This window comes from Equus przewalskii, chromosome 6 (assembly GCF_037783145.1).
Source record: "Equus przewalskii isolate Varuska chromosome 6, EquPr2, whole genome shotgun sequence".
NCBI lineage: Eukaryota > Metazoa > Chordata > Mammalia > Perissodactyla > Equidae > Equus > Equus przewalskii.
In genome coordinates, this window is record NC_091836.1 from 87274837 (window position 1) to 87292461 (window position 17625).

Consider the following 17625-nt stretch of genomic DNA (forward strand, 5'->3'; position numbering starts at 1 on the left):
TGCACTAAAAATGGAAGTATGTTTTGAAAGTTTTTCCTAAAGATCTCCATATGTGAGTATTTGCATTAAGTTATTTCTAACCTTTTCATCCTCATGGATCTGGTTGATTATCAACATCCACCCCACTTTTTGCCATTGAACATATTTTAAAATATATTGCCTATCGGATTACATTAATTAGTAATCCATTTTCTTAGTAAGCAAGTATAAATCTGCCCATCACATCTTCTAATCAGAATGAAAGGAACTAATGGTACCACACTAACTCGATGTAATTTCTGTCAAAAGCAAAGATGTTTACTGATTAATTAGCCTGTTTGGCCTTAATGTAGACTAATGTGTTATTAGGTTAGTTAAAAAATAATTGACAATTATTTGAGTATTCTAATTAGTAGTTTATCTGAACTCCAGAGGTCCTGGGAACCGCTGCTTTGGCTGATGTTATTTGACATTGTTTGTATTATTATATGTATGTGAAGAGGAGAGTGTTCTTAAGGTAAATTTTGCTTTAATTAGAATGGAAACATTTAAATGTTTCTCTGCTACCCGTAAAGCTCTCTTACGATAAATGTGAGAAATTAGGCTGCATTTGCAGGGAGTCTCAGTAAAAACTCACATTTTTATATCTTTGCTAGCATTTCCTTTAGGTCTTTGACTGACTCAAGTGGTTGTGGAAATATGTTTACATAGTATTTGGGAAGGGCAAAAGAGAGCTAGGATGTGTGTGTATGTTTCCTAAACCACCAAAAATTCTAATTAGTGTCTACTCTTATTATATTTCTCAAATAAAGGCAATTTCTTTTCCAGTAAAATGTTGAAGTTGACATTTAAAAGATGGAGGATATACATATATGTATCATAATCAACAATTCGTTCTTTTTAATATTTTCACTTAGGGTTGTCAAACAGATAGCTCTAACTTTTAAAAATGCCATAAGTGGGGCTGGCCCGGTGATATAGTGGTTAAGTTCACATGCTCTGCTTTGGTGTCCTGGGGTTTGTGGGTTCAGATCCCAGGTGCAGACCTGCACACTGCTCGTCAAGCCATGCTGTGGCAGCGTCCCACATACAAAATAGAGGAAGACTGGCACAGATGTTAGCTCAGGGCTAATCTTCCTCACCAAAAAAATAAAAAATAAATTAAAAATGCCGTCAAGACGGACAGACACACAGGCACATGCACATTTTGGTGAGGCAGAGATTATTTAATTTACCAGTGTGGGAAACAGAGGCAGCTCTGCCATTTGGTTTGATTTTGACCCTTGAGGGCCTATTGAAACTTGCACGTCCCTCTAAATAGAAATAACTTTCAAAGAAAGTGCTAAGTGGTCTGTTGGACTTGAGTTTCTATTGAAAAGGAACGTTGCTAATAAATGATTTTTAAAAGTATTGTAGCATTAAAAAGAGGTATTTCTCTCCTGTTTTTCACTCTGATAGTCAGTCAGTAAATCACTCCCTTAAAGAACTCTCGTGTCCGTCCTTCCTTGTCCATTCCTGTTGCCGCTCTTGAGACTCGTCTGTGTTTCTTGCAGGAGCCTCTAAACTGGTCTGTCAGTCTCTGCCTCACTCTCTTCTCATTAGCTTCCGTTCTGCCGCTAAATATGATCTTTCTTAGAACTCAAAGTCTGAGTATTTTTGTCTTTAAAACCCTCAGTGGTTTCCCTTGAACCATAGATAAAGTCTAAACTTTGCAGCACGGCGTGGAAGGCCCGTGGGTCTGCCTGCGGCTTCTGCCTCATCTCTTGCCGTACCTCTCTTCTGCTTTATGCCCCTGCCGTGTTAAGTTGCTCATGTTTCCCTGAACATCCATGCCGTTTCACATCTCTTGATTTTTACGCATGCTGTTCCCTCTGCCTAAAATGCTCTCCCTTCAGCCTGGAAAACATAGCTCGTATGTTATACTTCATCTCCTTTAGGAAGGGCTCGTCACTCCTTCCCTTGCAGTACCTGTACCTCGTCCATATTTTAGTGTGGAATTTATCCCATTCCAAGTTTGCTTTCAGTTATCGTGAGGTCATTGCATGGGCTTAGTTTGCTTCGGGGATAAGACTGTAAGTTAGGAACTGACACCGTGTATTCCTGGCACGTAGTGGAAAATCAACTGAAATTTATTGAAGGAGGGCAGATGTGACTGTTAAATTTTATTTGAGAAAGTCATGTTCCACTCCAGTTGGCTCTGACCAGTTGGTAAACCAGGTGTACTGTTGTTGTTTGGCTTTACGATAGGTCCTGTTTGTCTATATCTTTGTTAATTATTGTATTCCTGTGTTGGTTGAAAGACAGTTTGGATAAAGACATGGTAAAGCAGGAAATTTTGATATTTGAAATTATTTTAATGGTATCAATTATGCCTCTTTTTCCCCCCTTATTCAAGATACGGGATTTTTGAACGATGTAAAGAGTTGGTAGAAGCGGGATATGATGTCAGGCAACCAGACAAAGAAAATGTGTCACTTCTTCATTGGGCTGCTATTAACAACAGGCTGGATCTCGTAAAGTAAGATGGGATATATGTGGTTATTTAAGTGTGTATTTATAGTTCTAAACCTCTCCTTCATTTGTCTTTTTCTTCAAGTGCAAGTATGAATGTTGAACCATCTGTAATCCTTTATTGTTAATGTACACCTGAAACCGTGCCACACACATCGGTTGTCATAGCGTTGAAAATGACCTTGGAAACTCATTGGCCCAAAAAGGAAAATTAAAGATAAAGCCACAGGGGCCCATTATAAAGATAAAGTTTAGGAAATGAAAGTGAACATTTTTTGGAAAGGAAAAGCATGACGTAAACTTTCACAGGATGGAAGAGAAAGTTTCATGTAGTTTGGAAAGAAACATTGAAATATTTTACATTGTGATAATGCCAGGAGGACTAGATGAGTAGGGAAATAATTCAGCCTTTTTGTTTTAAAACTAACTATGGAATACATTTCTAAGTAGGCATGTACTAGATTGTACAGAATATTTCCCCATCGTAAAGCACTACTGCCTACCCATTGTTTTTGTTTGTTTCTTTGTTTTATACCTTAGCATATAATATATATGTGTGTATCTGAATGTGTATATATTTTGTATTATACATATTTAAAATCCTCGGTTTAAGAAAATAAAAATATACTAAAGTTTAAAATATCCTAACACATTTTACTCACAGGCAAAACTCCTTTTCTGTGGAAATAAACTGGCATATTGTTTAAACAGAATATGATATATGAAGCACAACTTGGAAATAATGAGACTAATTCCTGTAAACCACAGAAGAAAATAAATCTCTTTACCTCATAGATTCATTTTATACGGTGCATCACATCTGTGCTCCCAAAATAGAGAGCAAAACACGAAATGTCTAACTTTTCTGAAAGGATTTTGAATTAATTTTTTACTACTTACTTTTAGAATTCATTCCCACATGGTAATTCTAATTTTAAACTGTTAACAGTGGCATGATTTGACCTTTCTTCTTGCAAGTTAAATAGAATATTTGTGTGTTATCTACACCTGTTGAACACAAACCGTTTCGAGAACGCTGTGGTTAGAACATGGGCAGTGGTTGTCGTGAGTGTGGTATCTGAGTTACCGAATACCCCTGACAGCAGGTGTAATTACTTACACGCTAAGAATTGTTTCATATGTTTGACACTGTGGTGTGAATCTTTCTGTAGATTTGAAGGTTATTGTTATCATTTCTGTTTTCCAACACATTTGTTCCTAAGAAAAATTAATGTCTTTCTCAGTATGGATTTCGAGTTTTAGGTCTTATTCTTGTCTATGTCTGCTTTTAACAGGTTTTATATTTCAAAAGGCGCCGTGGTGGATCAGCTGGGTGGAGACTTAAATTCAACTCCTCTTCACTGGGCTGTCAGGTAAAGGTTTCTTTAGAACTGAAATTGCTGTTCACAATCAGAAGTGACTTGAGTTCGTTTTCTGAACATTATCGACCAACACTTTCCAACAGAATTTTCTGCAATTATGGAAATATTCCCTTCTGTGCTGTCCAATATGGTAGCCACTAGTCACATGTGAAATGTGCATTCTGAAGTGCGGCTGGTCCAACTAAGGAATTGAATTTTTAATTTTACTTCATTTTAACCAGTTTAAATTTAAATAGCCATGTGTGTCTAGCGGCCACCACATTGGAAATTGCAGTTGTAGATAATTTGAAAGGCTTTCTTTTCCTTTTTTCCCTTAATTCAAAAAAAATGACAGTTTGAAGAGTTTCCAGAGTTGTTTTTTGTGTTCAGTTTAGGGCTCCACTATAACGCTCAAACTCACATATGTGTGTTATACTTTCTTTTTTATAATCAGATAAATATCGTTTATATTTGGCCCCATGGATAAAAGTGATAGTTCGGTGAACTGTAAACTCAGCCAGTTCTTTTCTCTGGTGGGTACTAACCATCTGCAGCTGAGGTTAATGAGTACTTTTTCGTCTTCTATTTTATCTCTACTCTCTGTGGTTAGTGGGGTTGACAGGAACCTGAAACTGAAGTGAAGGATTGTTCATTTAAGGCAAGGAATTGAATCTTTTCTCCGTAGCCAAGAGTTTTGAAGAATCTAGGGCAAATTCATCCCCTTTGAGCTACTGAGGTAACAGTGCTTTACATGGAAAATGAACCATATTCAGTATAAAAATAGGTAGTTCCTAGGAATAATCTTCTCACGGCATACCTGCAGTCTATAAATATGCTACTTTCGCATATCTGACTCATGATTATTTTTTGTTTTTAAAATAGCAGCAGTGAAGTCTGAGTGGTTTCAGAGTTTTCAGTTTTAGCATTAGTCATGCTGGGGGTGCACCATAAGGTTTCAGCGAGATTGGGAGGTTGACTGTATCACCTGCACTCAGGGACTGCCCAGAGAGTTCTAAGTTTGGAGCATCTCAGTAAAAGTTGTGTAGACAATCTTCTAGTGGTTTACAAATTTCACTGTTAGGAAATATTCCTTATATCTAATCAAAATCCCTCATGTGTTAGGGATATCAGTTTCTCCTGGACGTTTTTCTTTTTCTGCATGCTACAGAATACAGTATAATGTTTATCCTCTGTTTACAGACAAGGGCATTTACCTATGGTCATATTATTACTACAGTATGGCGCAGACCCCACTCTCATTGATGGAGAGGGATTCAGCTGCATCCACCTGGCAGTATTATTTCAGCACATGCCCATCATAGCATATCTCATCTCTAAAGGACAGGTATGTTTTGAAATCCATCTTCAACTCCAGCTATGGTAAATCTGAGGAGATTGGGAAGGGTGTTAGTCGTAGTCTGTCCTCATTTTTAAAGTATATCCAGATATTCAAGTGTTAGCCTCAGTAAGTCTAGCTATTGAATACTGCTTTTCCAACTTCCTTGGAGCAAAAAAGACAGGTCGTTTAGCTCAGTAACATATAATAGATGTTTCTGAAACTTGTAAGCCTGTAATAGTTTTCCTTATGATCCTAGTAATTTGCAGGGTTTTTTAAAAATGTGACTTCACAGCCCGTATTTTTCTTCTGGTTGGAGGTAGAAAGAGTAGTCAGATTGCTAAATTAACCCATCACTTGCTTTCATTATTTGAGTCCAAATGGGGAACCAATTTGAATGTATGCTTCTTATTGTTCTCTAAAGTAATTCCATGAAAAATGACTTGCCTTAAGAGGCATCCATTTATGACACAGGTTAAATTACGGGTTATTGGCAGTGGGAGTTTCACTGCCTGGGATGTGCTTTCTGATAGCAGAGTAGTTTATGTATCAGCAGACTCGCCTGTAACACGTGTGGACACATGTTTGCACAAATGCTGTTGGAATGATTGTACTCTCTTTAAATAAGCACTTTCTCTCACACTTAGCCAACTGAGGTAGAATAATTATAACCTCCTGGGTCTCCTTTTGGAAAGATTTATGGGGAGGAGTCCTTTCTGCTGTTCTTTGGGCTCCTTCCCAAGGCCATAGGAGTCTTTAGTAATTGAAGCTCGCTCTTTGGGTTGTACACCTTAGTGTACACCTCAAACCTGGACCCATTTTATTAAAAGGAGCATATCCTCGTGGAGATATGATTTCCTTTCTTTTTCTATATTCTAGAAAATAGAATTTTTCATGTTATAATATTTGAAAGATGATATGATAAGTCCAAAAATACAATGAGTTGTCTCAAAAGATAAAGAGTTTACCATTATGGAAGAGTTTAAGTAGAGACCGAGTGACTGTAAGATATCAATATGAATTAATGTGTCAGTTAGGGTCTGAGCTAGATGACTGCTAAGGTCTCTACAGTTTTAGTTAATGGTCATTATCAGTGTTTTTCTCTTTCCCTTAGCTCTCTTCCATTCACATCATCAACGCTTTAAATCATATATTCAGATTTTCCCTTTAAAAATATTTTGTAGAAATCAGTGAATTTTTACCCTATGGATGCGAAGCAGAACATTTTGTTATTCAAATGATCTTTGAACACTTCTTGTGGTCACAATGGTTCTGTTGAATGTATTAAAGAGATACTTCTGTTAAGAGAGGATAGAGAATTTTAACTGTGTTCACAGTTGTGCTGGTATATTCTTTTTGAACAGAGTGTGAATATGACAGATTTAAATGGGCAGACACCTCTAATGTTAGCGGCTCACAAAGTACTTGGGTGAGTTTAATTGAATTGCCTCATTCTGATTCTTGTTTCTGACGGTTTCTTTTCCATGGATATAATTTTAAGTATCTCAGTCTATGTGAGATGACACTGCATTCTAAAGAAGAAAATAGGATTTTCCACCCTGTGACTGTGATATGAACTTTTAATGTACTTGTAGTTATAAAAGCACCATTGAAGTAAATTTTCTGTTTTCTGATAGCTTTAGGGGAAAGTTTGAAAGCTACTAATAAGAAAAAATTTCCTTAGAGGACAGATAGAGATTCCATAGCATGTACTTGTTAACATGACTTACATTTCTTAGTTTACATTTTAAAAAATGGCTACATGTTTAAATGTCCTCATAATTTGAAATCTAGCTGATAAATCTGGTTTCTGGAAAACAGTAAATTTTGGTTCTCTGACGTTATTGACTGGTCTGAAAATATTAATGTAACTGATCTATAAAAAGAGGCTGTTTATATGTTCACATCAGGTACTTACATATTTAAGTTTTTCTGTGTATTTATTTTATAAACACGTGATTAATGACGCCATATGGTCCACCATCTAGTCTTCTGTTCAAACGCGTGCTCCAGGTTTCCCTTTACAGGTTGTCTCCAGGGCTGTACTTAATTTCTGATTCCGCTTTCGCTTAGGACTCTTCTCCAGCGAACTGAGTTAATTCTAATGCCATTTCCTCTTTGTTCGTGGAGTGGTGGGGCTGGGGTAGAATTTTGTTAAACATTTATCATCTTCACTGATAACTCTGAAGTCAGATCCAGTGTTTAAAGATCTTGATAGAATAAGTAAAGTAGGATATTGTTTTGTTAAAAGAGTCTCTTGAGTAGTCATGAAGGTAGGGAAAGTGTTGGTGGTAAAGTAAAAGTATTTGATTGAATTCTGTCTTCCAGTCCAATTCTAGGATGCACAAATATTTTAGGATGTTATTAACACCTGACTTATTTAATAATTGGTTAGAAGGAGGAAATGAAGTTAGTTTTTAGTTTATCTCCTCACATATAATGTTGTACATTTAGTCTTTAAATAGATAAATAACATATCATTTAATATTGGCCAAAGTTAAACTTACATTTTAAAAAAATGTTAGCCAATAGAAGAACAAGATGAAAGTAAAAAGTTTGGAAAACAAAAACTACTATTCCACCATTATGTTGATGTTAAAATAATCATCTATAGAACAGACTGTCACTTTTCTTTTTTTTTTTTTTTGGTTTCTCCTCTTAGCACAAGGAATAAAAGTCTACGCAAAGAAGTTTCTTGGTTGTTCAGAATACGTAATGATTGGTTAACTGATACATTAGCTTAAAAGAGTCATCATTTGCATTTATCCTTCAAATCATCGTCTCTGTTAATGCCCCTTGGTATTTTGTTGTTTTGAGACAGGCCAGAACCAACTGGATTTCTTTTAAAGTTTAATCCTTCTCTCAGCGTGGTCGATAAAATACACCAAAACACTCCGCTCCACTGGGCCGTTGCAGCAGGCAACGTGAATGCAGTCGATAAACTTTTGGAAGCTGGTTCTAGCCTGGATGTCCGAAATGTTAAGGTATGACCGGGTATTGATCTCCTTTGTTATGTCTTCAGTTAGAAGATGGGGGAATTAACAGAAAGATAAGCAATACATGTCTTCGGTTACCACAGGGTGGATATGAACAATAATAGCTGGCTACCCTCGGAATAAATGTGTTGAGTCTATGATTTTGGTGAGTTTGTATCAAATGTTTAACACTGACAATAGAATGGAAATATAATTGAACTTTTTCTTCTTTCTTTTTTTTTTAAAGGGAGAAACACCTCTTGATATGGCTTTACAAAACAAAAATCGGCTCATTATCCACATGCTAAAAACGGAAGCCAAAATGAGAGCCAACAAAAATGTCAGACTTTGGAGGTGGCTGCAGAAATGCGAGGTATTTTCATATGGGGCCTGTTCTTTGGGCTATAGGAGCTTTTTGTTTGTTTATTTTGTCCTTTAAGGCATCGGGGAAACCAAGAGGTTGGCTTCGTACTGCATTACGTCTGCTGATTGTGTCTTTTCCATGCATCCCACGACCTACAGTTGGACATTTCGCACTTTCATTGGCAATTTATTGTTGGTCCTCAGCCACACGGCTCTAAAACTACATGTTGCTTTGTGAATATCATGGCATACCTCCTCGTTTGTTTAGTGAATGAATTGAAACACAAATGGTTTAGATTCTTGGAGAAGCAAAAAGAAAAATACTTTGTTGCAAGGAATTTGATGAAAGCTTTTCTTAAAGAGCTTGTTCCTTACTGATTTTTTTTTCAATAAGAAAATACATTCAGAATGTTTTGTTAGAATCAGGAGGAGTTAGACTTTCGAGGCGACAGTGTTGCAAACTTCAGGCATATGATGTCACTTCATAAAATAAAAAACATTTGGAATTTGAGAGATGAAACCCACATTTTACTCAGTTTTTAACTTGGTCTTCTGAGTGGTATTCTTCTATACTTAAAAGTGAACTGAGCGATAGAAAAAGTTAGGAAGTTTAGCCTGTTCTCATGAATGGCTAACAAAATCTAAGTCGTAATAGTGAATATAATTCAAATTGTTAAAATGGGCTATTGAATTGATTCCACTATTTTTAGTGTTTTCAGATATGATGGATAGTATCATCTTATCTAAAAATAGTTAGTAATTGTACTTTCAGAATGATTCTGAATTAACAGGCGCCAGATTTCCATGCAGAGGGTCATCATGGGTACTCCACCTGTTTTAAATTTAGGTATGTGGAGGGAGAGAGGAGGAGGCAACAGTTACTTGGCAGTCCCCTCTGCCAGCTGCCCTGCTTCTCCCCAGCCCCTTCTTGGCAGAGTGCCCCAGGGTTTTGTCCTTGGACCTCTTTTCTGTCTATTCATTCCCTTGGTGATTTCATGCACTTCCATGGCTTTAAATGCCATCTTTATGTTGACAACTCCCAAATTTATCTCTAATTCAGACCTTTCCACACTTGGATATCCAATTACCTACTTGACTTACGGTCAGTGTCCTATAGGCATCTCCAACATAACAGATCCAAATCTGCCCTCCTGCTCTTCTCCGCCCCCTCCCCAACTATTCTATCCACAGCCTTCTCCATCTCAGTGGATGGCAGCTCCAGCTTTCCTGTCATCTTTGCCTTTTCTTTGTCGTGCCATGTATCTAGTCCATCAGAAAAACGTATTGGTTAGTTCTGCCCTCAGTTTATATCCAGAGTCCGCCTCCTGCTCACCACACCCCCAACGGCATTTTGGTCCAGCCACAATGTCTTTCATGTGGATTGCTGCGGTTGTCTGACTTCTCCCTGCCCTGACTCACCTCTAGTCGGCTGTCAACACAGCAGCCACATGAATCTTTTAAAATGTAAGTCAGAGCCTGTCTGTCATCTGCTCAAAACCGACAGCGTCTCCCCCTTTCTCTCGGAATAAAAGCCAAAGTCCTTACAATGGCTTACAAGGTCCTGTGTGATCCAGCTTTTTATATACCATAAAATTCACTTAGTAGGTCTGTCTGTCTGTCTTCCCCTGTGAGAATTGAAGCTCCATGGGAGAAGACCTTCAATTCGCTGATGTTGTCCAAGTGCCTGAACAGTGCCTAGCATGTAGCATGCACTGGAGTGTTTGTTGAATGAGTAGTGTGACTCATCTGTAAGAGTGTTGTATCTGGGATTAAAATTTTGAGATCCATATTCTTATTTCTGTTCTGAGATTATGTTGCTTATAGATTCTAAATTTACTTTTTTAAAAAAAATCTAAACTTTCTTAGTTTATGTTATGCAATTAAAATTGGAAGCATTTTAAAAGTTTGATATCATTTGAAATTATCCATCCTCAGAGTATGGCTTAGGGAAGTAAAAATTTTCTCCCTTTGCTGTTGCAAAAGCCCTGCTTTACTTCCAATGTCATGTGCATTCCGGTTAAGAGACCGCACAAATGTGGGGCCTGGCTTCAGTGCAGACACTTCACGCTTTTGGTTAACTTTTCCAGAAAAAGCCTGAATTAGTAGCATCCTGAGGACCTGTTTCCATCTTTGGCCTCCATGTGACATTTGACACCAAGTACTACCCCCTTCCTGAAACTCGTCCCAGGCTTCACTGGAAACCTTTTCCTGGTTCTCATCCTACCTCTCTGGTCACACTGGTCACTTTTTCTTAGTTACCTTTGGGGACTTAGCTTTTTTGCCCGTAAGTGTTTGTGTTACCCAAGGTTCTGCCCCTTTCTCCCTGCACACAGTCCTTGGGATGTTGTTCGTTCGTGGCTTTACCACCTATATATGGACTAATACTAAGTTTTCTCATGAGTGGTAGAGCTGGTTTTCTGACTGCCTCCTGGGTCTCTCCTAGATGTCCATAGGCATCGAAAATTCCACATGCCCTAAACCAGACTCATCTGAATTTCTGCAAACGTGTTCCTCCTAACTTTCTTTATTAGACCCTGGCACCAGCTGGTGCCCAGGCTGAAACTCTTGTGCTTTTCTCATTAAGTCTTGGGTGTATTGATTTTTGTGTGGTCCCTTTGTCTTGCTTTTATGCTTTCTGACATATAGTACTGTTTGAAAGAAATTATTTTTTAAAATGTTATCTATCGTTAGCACTTTTCTAAAAGACCACCGTTTCTTGGAGGGCAGGAAAGCAAAACAAATATGTTTAAGCAACATTTTATAAAATGTAAGGCTTTTAAGAGATTGTTTCTAAGATTTGTTAATTTCTCAAGCTTCAAATGTATCAGCAATTTTGAAGAAAAACTCTTGTGTTGTGCTTTTGTATTAATTGTTTTTCTATAGTTAGAGGTAGTTCTTGTATTACACTAATTATTATTAGGTACTTAAGAGGTAAAATCCATACAGTTCTAACCTCTGACTCTCTCGATAGCTCTTCCTGCTGCTGCTGGTCTGTGTGATGACCATGTGGGCTGTTGGATACATACTGGACTTCAATTCAGACTCTTGGCTTTTGAAAGGATGTCTTCTGGTAGCATTGTTTTTTCTGACATCTTTGTTTCCAAGGTGTGTATATTAGACTTTGCAAGGCTGGTTATTGTATTTCCAATTTGATTGCTTATTTTTACTGTTGATTAGCTGGAATCACAGATTTTTATTGAGCTATGAATGTTACTTACCACATGGAAACGTGCTCAGCGTTGGTGGGAGAGGGCCTTTGGTGGCGTATGACTTGGCTTAAAGCAAATTGGTCAACCCAGTAATTTGACTGAATTGACAATTGGTGGAAAATAAATATTTAGCTCACTTTTTGAATTGTTACTTATGGTGGATAATGGGAAGATTTTTGTAACTGTTTTGCATCCTGAAGCATTTTTACCCATTTTTCAGAAATTTTGCTTTTTCCTTTACTAAATCTAAATGCATTTTTAGCTAGTTATTTTTGATCAATGATTTTTAGATGAAACAACCTAATTAAATCATAGGAAGTTATGAAATAGTAATTTTGGTATAGTTCTCTTTTTAGGAAAACATTTATCCGTGATTATATGTAGTCACAGGCTAAGAGTTAGATTGCCTGTTCAAGTCAAAGCTTTACCACGTCACAGTGTAACCTTGAACAAGTTGCTTTACCTGTCTGTGCCTCAATGTCTTCATCTATAAAGTAATTTATAATTGTGACAGTGTCTGCCTCATCGTTCATACATATCCAGTGGTTAGAACCATGGCTGACACACAGTGCTCAGTAATCATGTCACACCCCAGTCTCTTCTTCTCATTTCCCTTTCTCAGTAAAATGGCATCCAGTTCCTCATGTGAGTAATGAGTGTCATCCTTGGATTACTGTCATCCATGCTTCTTCCCTTCTGTTCACTTCCCACGTCTAGCCCTTCCTGCTTTCCCTCCAGGTGGTCTGCTCTCTCCATCTCCTTACCTGGCCCCTAGACCCCAGACCCTGGCCCAGCCTCCTCCCTGGCGTCCTGGCTTCAGCACTTGTCCCGCTGTAATTCATCCCCAATTGTACCAGGGTGGTCTCTTAAAAGGCAGATCAGTCTCTGTCGTTTCTGCCTGCTTAAAGGCCCCCTCCATGGGCTTTTCCTTATACTCAGAATAAAATCCCAGCTCCCTGCTTATGAGGTGAATGTAATTCATTCTCTCCCCTCCGGCTTCGTGGTTTTCCTCTCTTTCCCTCACCGCTCTCCAGCCTTCTTTCTGTTTCTGGAACACACTACCCTCACTCACTCCGCCGGGGCTCGGCTCTTGCCTGTGTCCCCGTGTGCAGGGTCTGATACACATCCTTGTGGTCTGGTGGCAGCGCTCAGGCCTCAGTCCCAGTGCCGCCTCCTTAGTGAGGCCGTTCCGGTGAACTCAGTGGCATCACCCCGCTCTGCTTTCTTCGTGGCACAGTGCCGCTGCGTCCTGGAGTGCGAGGCCCGGACGAGCAGGACGCTGTCGCTCCCGGTGAACATTTTCATCCACTGAATGGAAGAAGAAGGTGGTGGTGATGATCCAGAGAACAGGATCTCGAAGGAAATGCAGCGTTGCTCCTTCAGGCTGTGATCATGTGTGTTTCTGTGCTCTTCTTTCGCCTGCCAGCGATTTCTGGAATGCACTGCTTTTGTCATAAGAAAAAACAGAGTATTAGAGGAATCTTACCACTTGGTCACTCAAAGCAGGACAGTTGGCTGGAAATGATTTAGAATTTAAGACTAGAGTAAAAGCTCAAATTTCTGAAAAATAGCAAAATGCCTGAAGTTGTCACTATGCAGAAAACTTGTAACTTAGAGATATTCATTCATTTTCCACTAATTGGATTGACTCAGTCTCCAAATAAATTTCAGGCCAAATCACCAGGAATCATAATCATCACTTTTTTGGAGTTTTTTCCTAGAGAGAAAGCAAAGGCTGGCAATATCTACCCACCTAGGGTAGGGGCATTTGAGATTTTTTTGATTTAGTAGAAACCCACGTTATAAAAAATTGATATGAAATTGTTTCTGATGACTGAGTCGAGGGCTTCCTCCTGCTAGGCTTGGTGCACGGCCACATTCAGACGGGAGACAAATGCATATGGCAGTTTCATTCACACTGCTTTTGAGTCTCCCACACTCCTCGAGAGTCCCAGTTTCATGGGGGTAAGCAGCTGCAAACTTCTACAGTTGTTAGGCTCCAGGGCGATTGCTTATTGACCCAGGCGCTATGTGACGCCCATCAGAAGGAGACGGGTCTGGGTAGCAGGCTCTTAGAAATAGGTGGTTCGCTGCTGCCTTCCGTCAGACCCATTTCCACTGCAGCGTCTCAGCCAGGTCGTGCCCTGGAGAAGGCGTGGGCTTCTTTTGGCCTCTTCTGGCAGCATATTGGGTGCCTGAAGTTTGGGATCTTTAGTTCTTCTCAGATATTACTTGAGCTTAATTATCCTTATGATCTTGATAGCTTTTTTAAACCCTTTTCATATCCATCATCAACCATTGTTTTTCCCTGGTATAAATTTTAAAATAGATCCAAATAAACTATATTCATGTGTAGATTTACTATATTGTTTAATGTAAAAGACAGGTTTTTTTCTTTTGAAGGTACAATGTTAAGCATTTGAATAAGTTATATGTGGACTTCCAAGTTGCTTGTTACCCAAGCGAGGTGGTTACTGTTCTGATGACAGTGCCACCTGTAGCCTTAATGCATCTCTTTAGGTAGAGTGTCTGCTTCTCAAGCTGGTGGGAGAGCAAGGTGCATCTGTGTGTTTCAGAAACAGACGGCCCGCCTCTGCAGGAGAGCTTGTTAAATGTGCAGGTGAATCTCTAAGGATTAGAGTCTCTGCATTTTGGAGTTTTGGAGATATGATGTGCCAGAAAAAGAAATACAAATAGGATATATCTCAACAGAAATAAAAATGGTTCATCAAAAATGTAAACTTATATAAAGGAATGAAGTGATGTGGAAGTTAGTTATAAGAACTAGAACCTTCACTTCTTGAGAATCTGTGCTTTAGTTTTCTGTGTGTGAAGTGGGCACGTAACTGTTACCACGTGGAAAGTGCACGCTGTTGTAGTTATTTAAGGGAATTTAGAACTAAAGTTCTAAATATGAATCATGTTTGTTTTTTACTAATATCTTACATTTATCCTTTTTTCTTTCAGGTTCTTGGTTGGATATAAGAGCCTTGTTTACTTTCCAACAGTCTTTCTGCTAAGTTCCATTTTTTGGATATTTGTGACTTGGTTCATCTTCTTCCTTCCTGATATCCTTCAAGCTTAAATTTAGGTGCATATCGTATCTCATTTTGCCTTAAAAACTACTAATGGGGGGCTGGCCCCGTGGCTGAGTGGTTAAGTTCGCGCGCTCCGCTGCAGGTGGCCCAGTGTTTCATTGGTTCGAATCCTGGGCGCGGACATGGCGCTACTCATCAAACCACGCTGAGGCACCATCCCACATGCCACAACTAGAAGGACCCACAACGAAGAATATACAACTATGTACCGGGGGGGTTTGGGGAGAAAAAGGAAAAAATTAAATCTTTAAAAAAAAGAAAAAAAAAAATCTACTAATGCCATTGTTAGAAATTTAGATATGAGAAGAGATCCAGGCAATGCAACTCATGTTTGAGTTTAATGATTCTGGTTCATTTAATGATTCTGGTTGAAGATATTTAGTGTTAAAAATCTTCTTGATTCTAGAGATAATCTCGGAGCTCACTATGGAAACAGTCCGTGTCAAGTATTTATCGCTCATAGGAAGGAAACAGCAGGATGAGTTATTGTCTTACTTGGACTTGTGGAAGTTTGTTGTATCGCCTTGAGATTCCCTTCAAGGTCGGATAGTCCTTTTCACATGGTCAGCAGTTATAGATGGTTCATAAATCTTCTGGGTACCAGATGGGCTGTGTGACGGGGATGTTGGGGAAATGTGTCCTCCTCAGCAATGGTCAATGCAGTGTTACTAACCACGGCAGTGGTTCTCAATCCACAGTAAAGAGAAATTTACATTGCCACCCAAAACATATGTGAAAAAGGTTTCATAAAACAATACTCCTGCTATGTGCTTTACTCTGGTGTTTTGTTATTTACCCTATTCTAGTTCCTTGTTTAAAGATGCTGGTCACAGCCCATTTAATTCTTCGTGGCCTGCTAATGGATGCAGCCCATGGCTTTTATTTTTTTAAAAACAGCTCATCTAAGGCATGGGTTTATCACTTGAGGAGCAGGGCCCAGGCCAAGTCCAGCTTAGGGGTGTGTTTTGCTCTTAGGGTTGGTCAAGTCCAGGCACCCGGAAGTGGGGAGAGGAGGTACATCTTGGTTTATCCTATTTATAGCTCCCATTAGGAGGGAGGCATTGTCTCTGATTTTCCATCTTCCCTCCTCTTCCCAGGCTCCCTTCACCCCTTGCAAGGACCCTCGGAAGCCATCATAGCCTTGCCTTCCTTACTGAGTAGGAGAAGAAGGAATGTGGTGGAGAGAAGGGGACCTTTAAGCACATTCCTTTAACTTCTATATTATTTCTCTTTCTGATAATGGCTTTTTTGAAAAGAAAGAATAGTGTTTATGGGAGAGAGAACACACTCAATTCAAGCATATTTTTTCATAAGAATAAATGTAAAGTGAGAGAGGCATGTGAGTTATGAGAGTACATACATCTACCTTCATTATAGCACGTTTTTACTTTAATGATCCTTTTTAATTCTGAGCATTATCTTGCATATTTTTCTGATTCCTTTATCTAAATGAGGTCATTTGATTTTTTTAAAGAGTTTACTACATTTAACCTTTGTCTCCTAATTACTGATTTGGGAGCAGATTTTTAAGCACTAGTCTTATTACCACCAGTTAATGAAGGCTTAGATGATATCATTATGTGATATAAAAATATTTTAATTTATAAGTGACCATGAGTGCATAAAATAACAGTACAGTAAAAACCAAAATCCCTTGTAAGAGTCCGAAGGCTGGTGAATTCTAGGGTAATGACATGATGCTGAGAAGGGGTGGCTGCTGTTTTTGTTTACCAACCCACGTGGCTGTGGAGTAAATGCAGATTTTATTTATTTATTTATTTATTTATTTTTCATGAGGAGGTTTGGCCCTGAGCTAACATCTGTTGCCAGTCTTCCTCTGTTTTATGGGGGATGCTGCCACAGTGTGGCTTGACAAGCGGTGCTAGCTCCACGCCCAGGATCTGAACCAGCAAACCCCACACCACCAAAGTGGAGCGTGTAAACTTAACCACTATGTGACTGGGCTGGCCCCAACTGTTTTTATTTTTTATTTTTTTACTGAGGAAGATTTGCTCTGAGCTAACTTCTGCTGCCAGTCTTCTCTTTTTATCTGTGAGCCACTGCCACAGCCTCCACTGACAGATGAGAGGTATAGATCTGTGCCTGGGAACCAGACCTGGGCTGCTGAAGTGGAGCATGCCGAACTTAACCACTAGGCTGCTGGGGCTGTCCCAGTCCAGTTTTTAGATGGTGTTCCTTGGTGAATTTTTAAAATTTGAACAACTCACAGTATTTCCAATTTTGCGCAAAAGGTGAGATCGTTTTTATATTGAATTATTTCAAATTTGCAGAATCAATACTAACTAAAGTGTAACTCCACTGTAGTTTGAAAACCTCAGTTACAGAACTTAGTATTCAGTTGAATTTAACTATAAACTGTTCGATATTTGTGAAGATGCCATTATATTAGAAGAACTGATTTCTGTAGCTAGACAGAATCTTGAGATGCTGGAGTTGACAGGTGAGATAGTTAACTCACATAAAGCCATTTGGCCCAGGCACCCGTGGGTCTGCTGCTGGCAAGGACATTGTCGGTCAGTAGATGGCACACTTTGCCGTCAGATCAGTGTTTTCCACAGCGAATGTGAATGCTGTTTGAAGTGCGCTGGCTGTGGACTGAGGTGCTGCCCTGTAAAGACCCATCCTGAGTATTTAGACTAGTCTTGTCTCGGTGCCAAGGTCTGGTTCCCAGGTGTCTGGGTGGCATGGGACCCCGCAGCCACCTTGTCCGTCACGGGAAGAGGTTCTGGGGCCCTGTGGAAAGAGTATGGTCTTTGGAGTTAGAATGAGTTG

At 39.1% G+C, this 17625-nt stretch overlaps 1 protein-coding gene across 2 annotated transcripts in view; it reads left to right on the forward strand.

Moving 5' to 3' along the window:
* Positions 1 to 17625, forward strand: part of ZDHHC13 (zinc finger DHHC-type palmitoyltransferase 13) — a 46835-nt gene that overhangs the window by 12972 nt on the left and 16238 nt on the right. For both annotated transcript variants that reach the window (XM_008530524.2, XM_008530525.2), the window contains exons 3-10: positions 2375 to 2497; positions 3786 to 3863; positions 5052 to 5196; positions 6552 to 6616; positions 8009 to 8171; positions 8410 to 8535; positions 11497 to 11630; positions 14702 to 14802. In XM_008530524.2, the coding sequence (XP_008528746.2) occupies positions 2375 to 2497; positions 3786 to 3863; positions 5052 to 5196; positions 6552 to 6616; positions 8009 to 8171; positions 8410 to 8535; positions 11497 to 11630; positions 14702 to 14802 (935 nt within the window). The remainder of the gene's footprint in view (positions 1 to 2374; positions 2498 to 3785; positions 3864 to 5051; positions 5197 to 6551; positions 6617 to 8008; positions 8172 to 8409; positions 8536 to 11496; positions 11631 to 14701; positions 14803 to 17625) is intronic.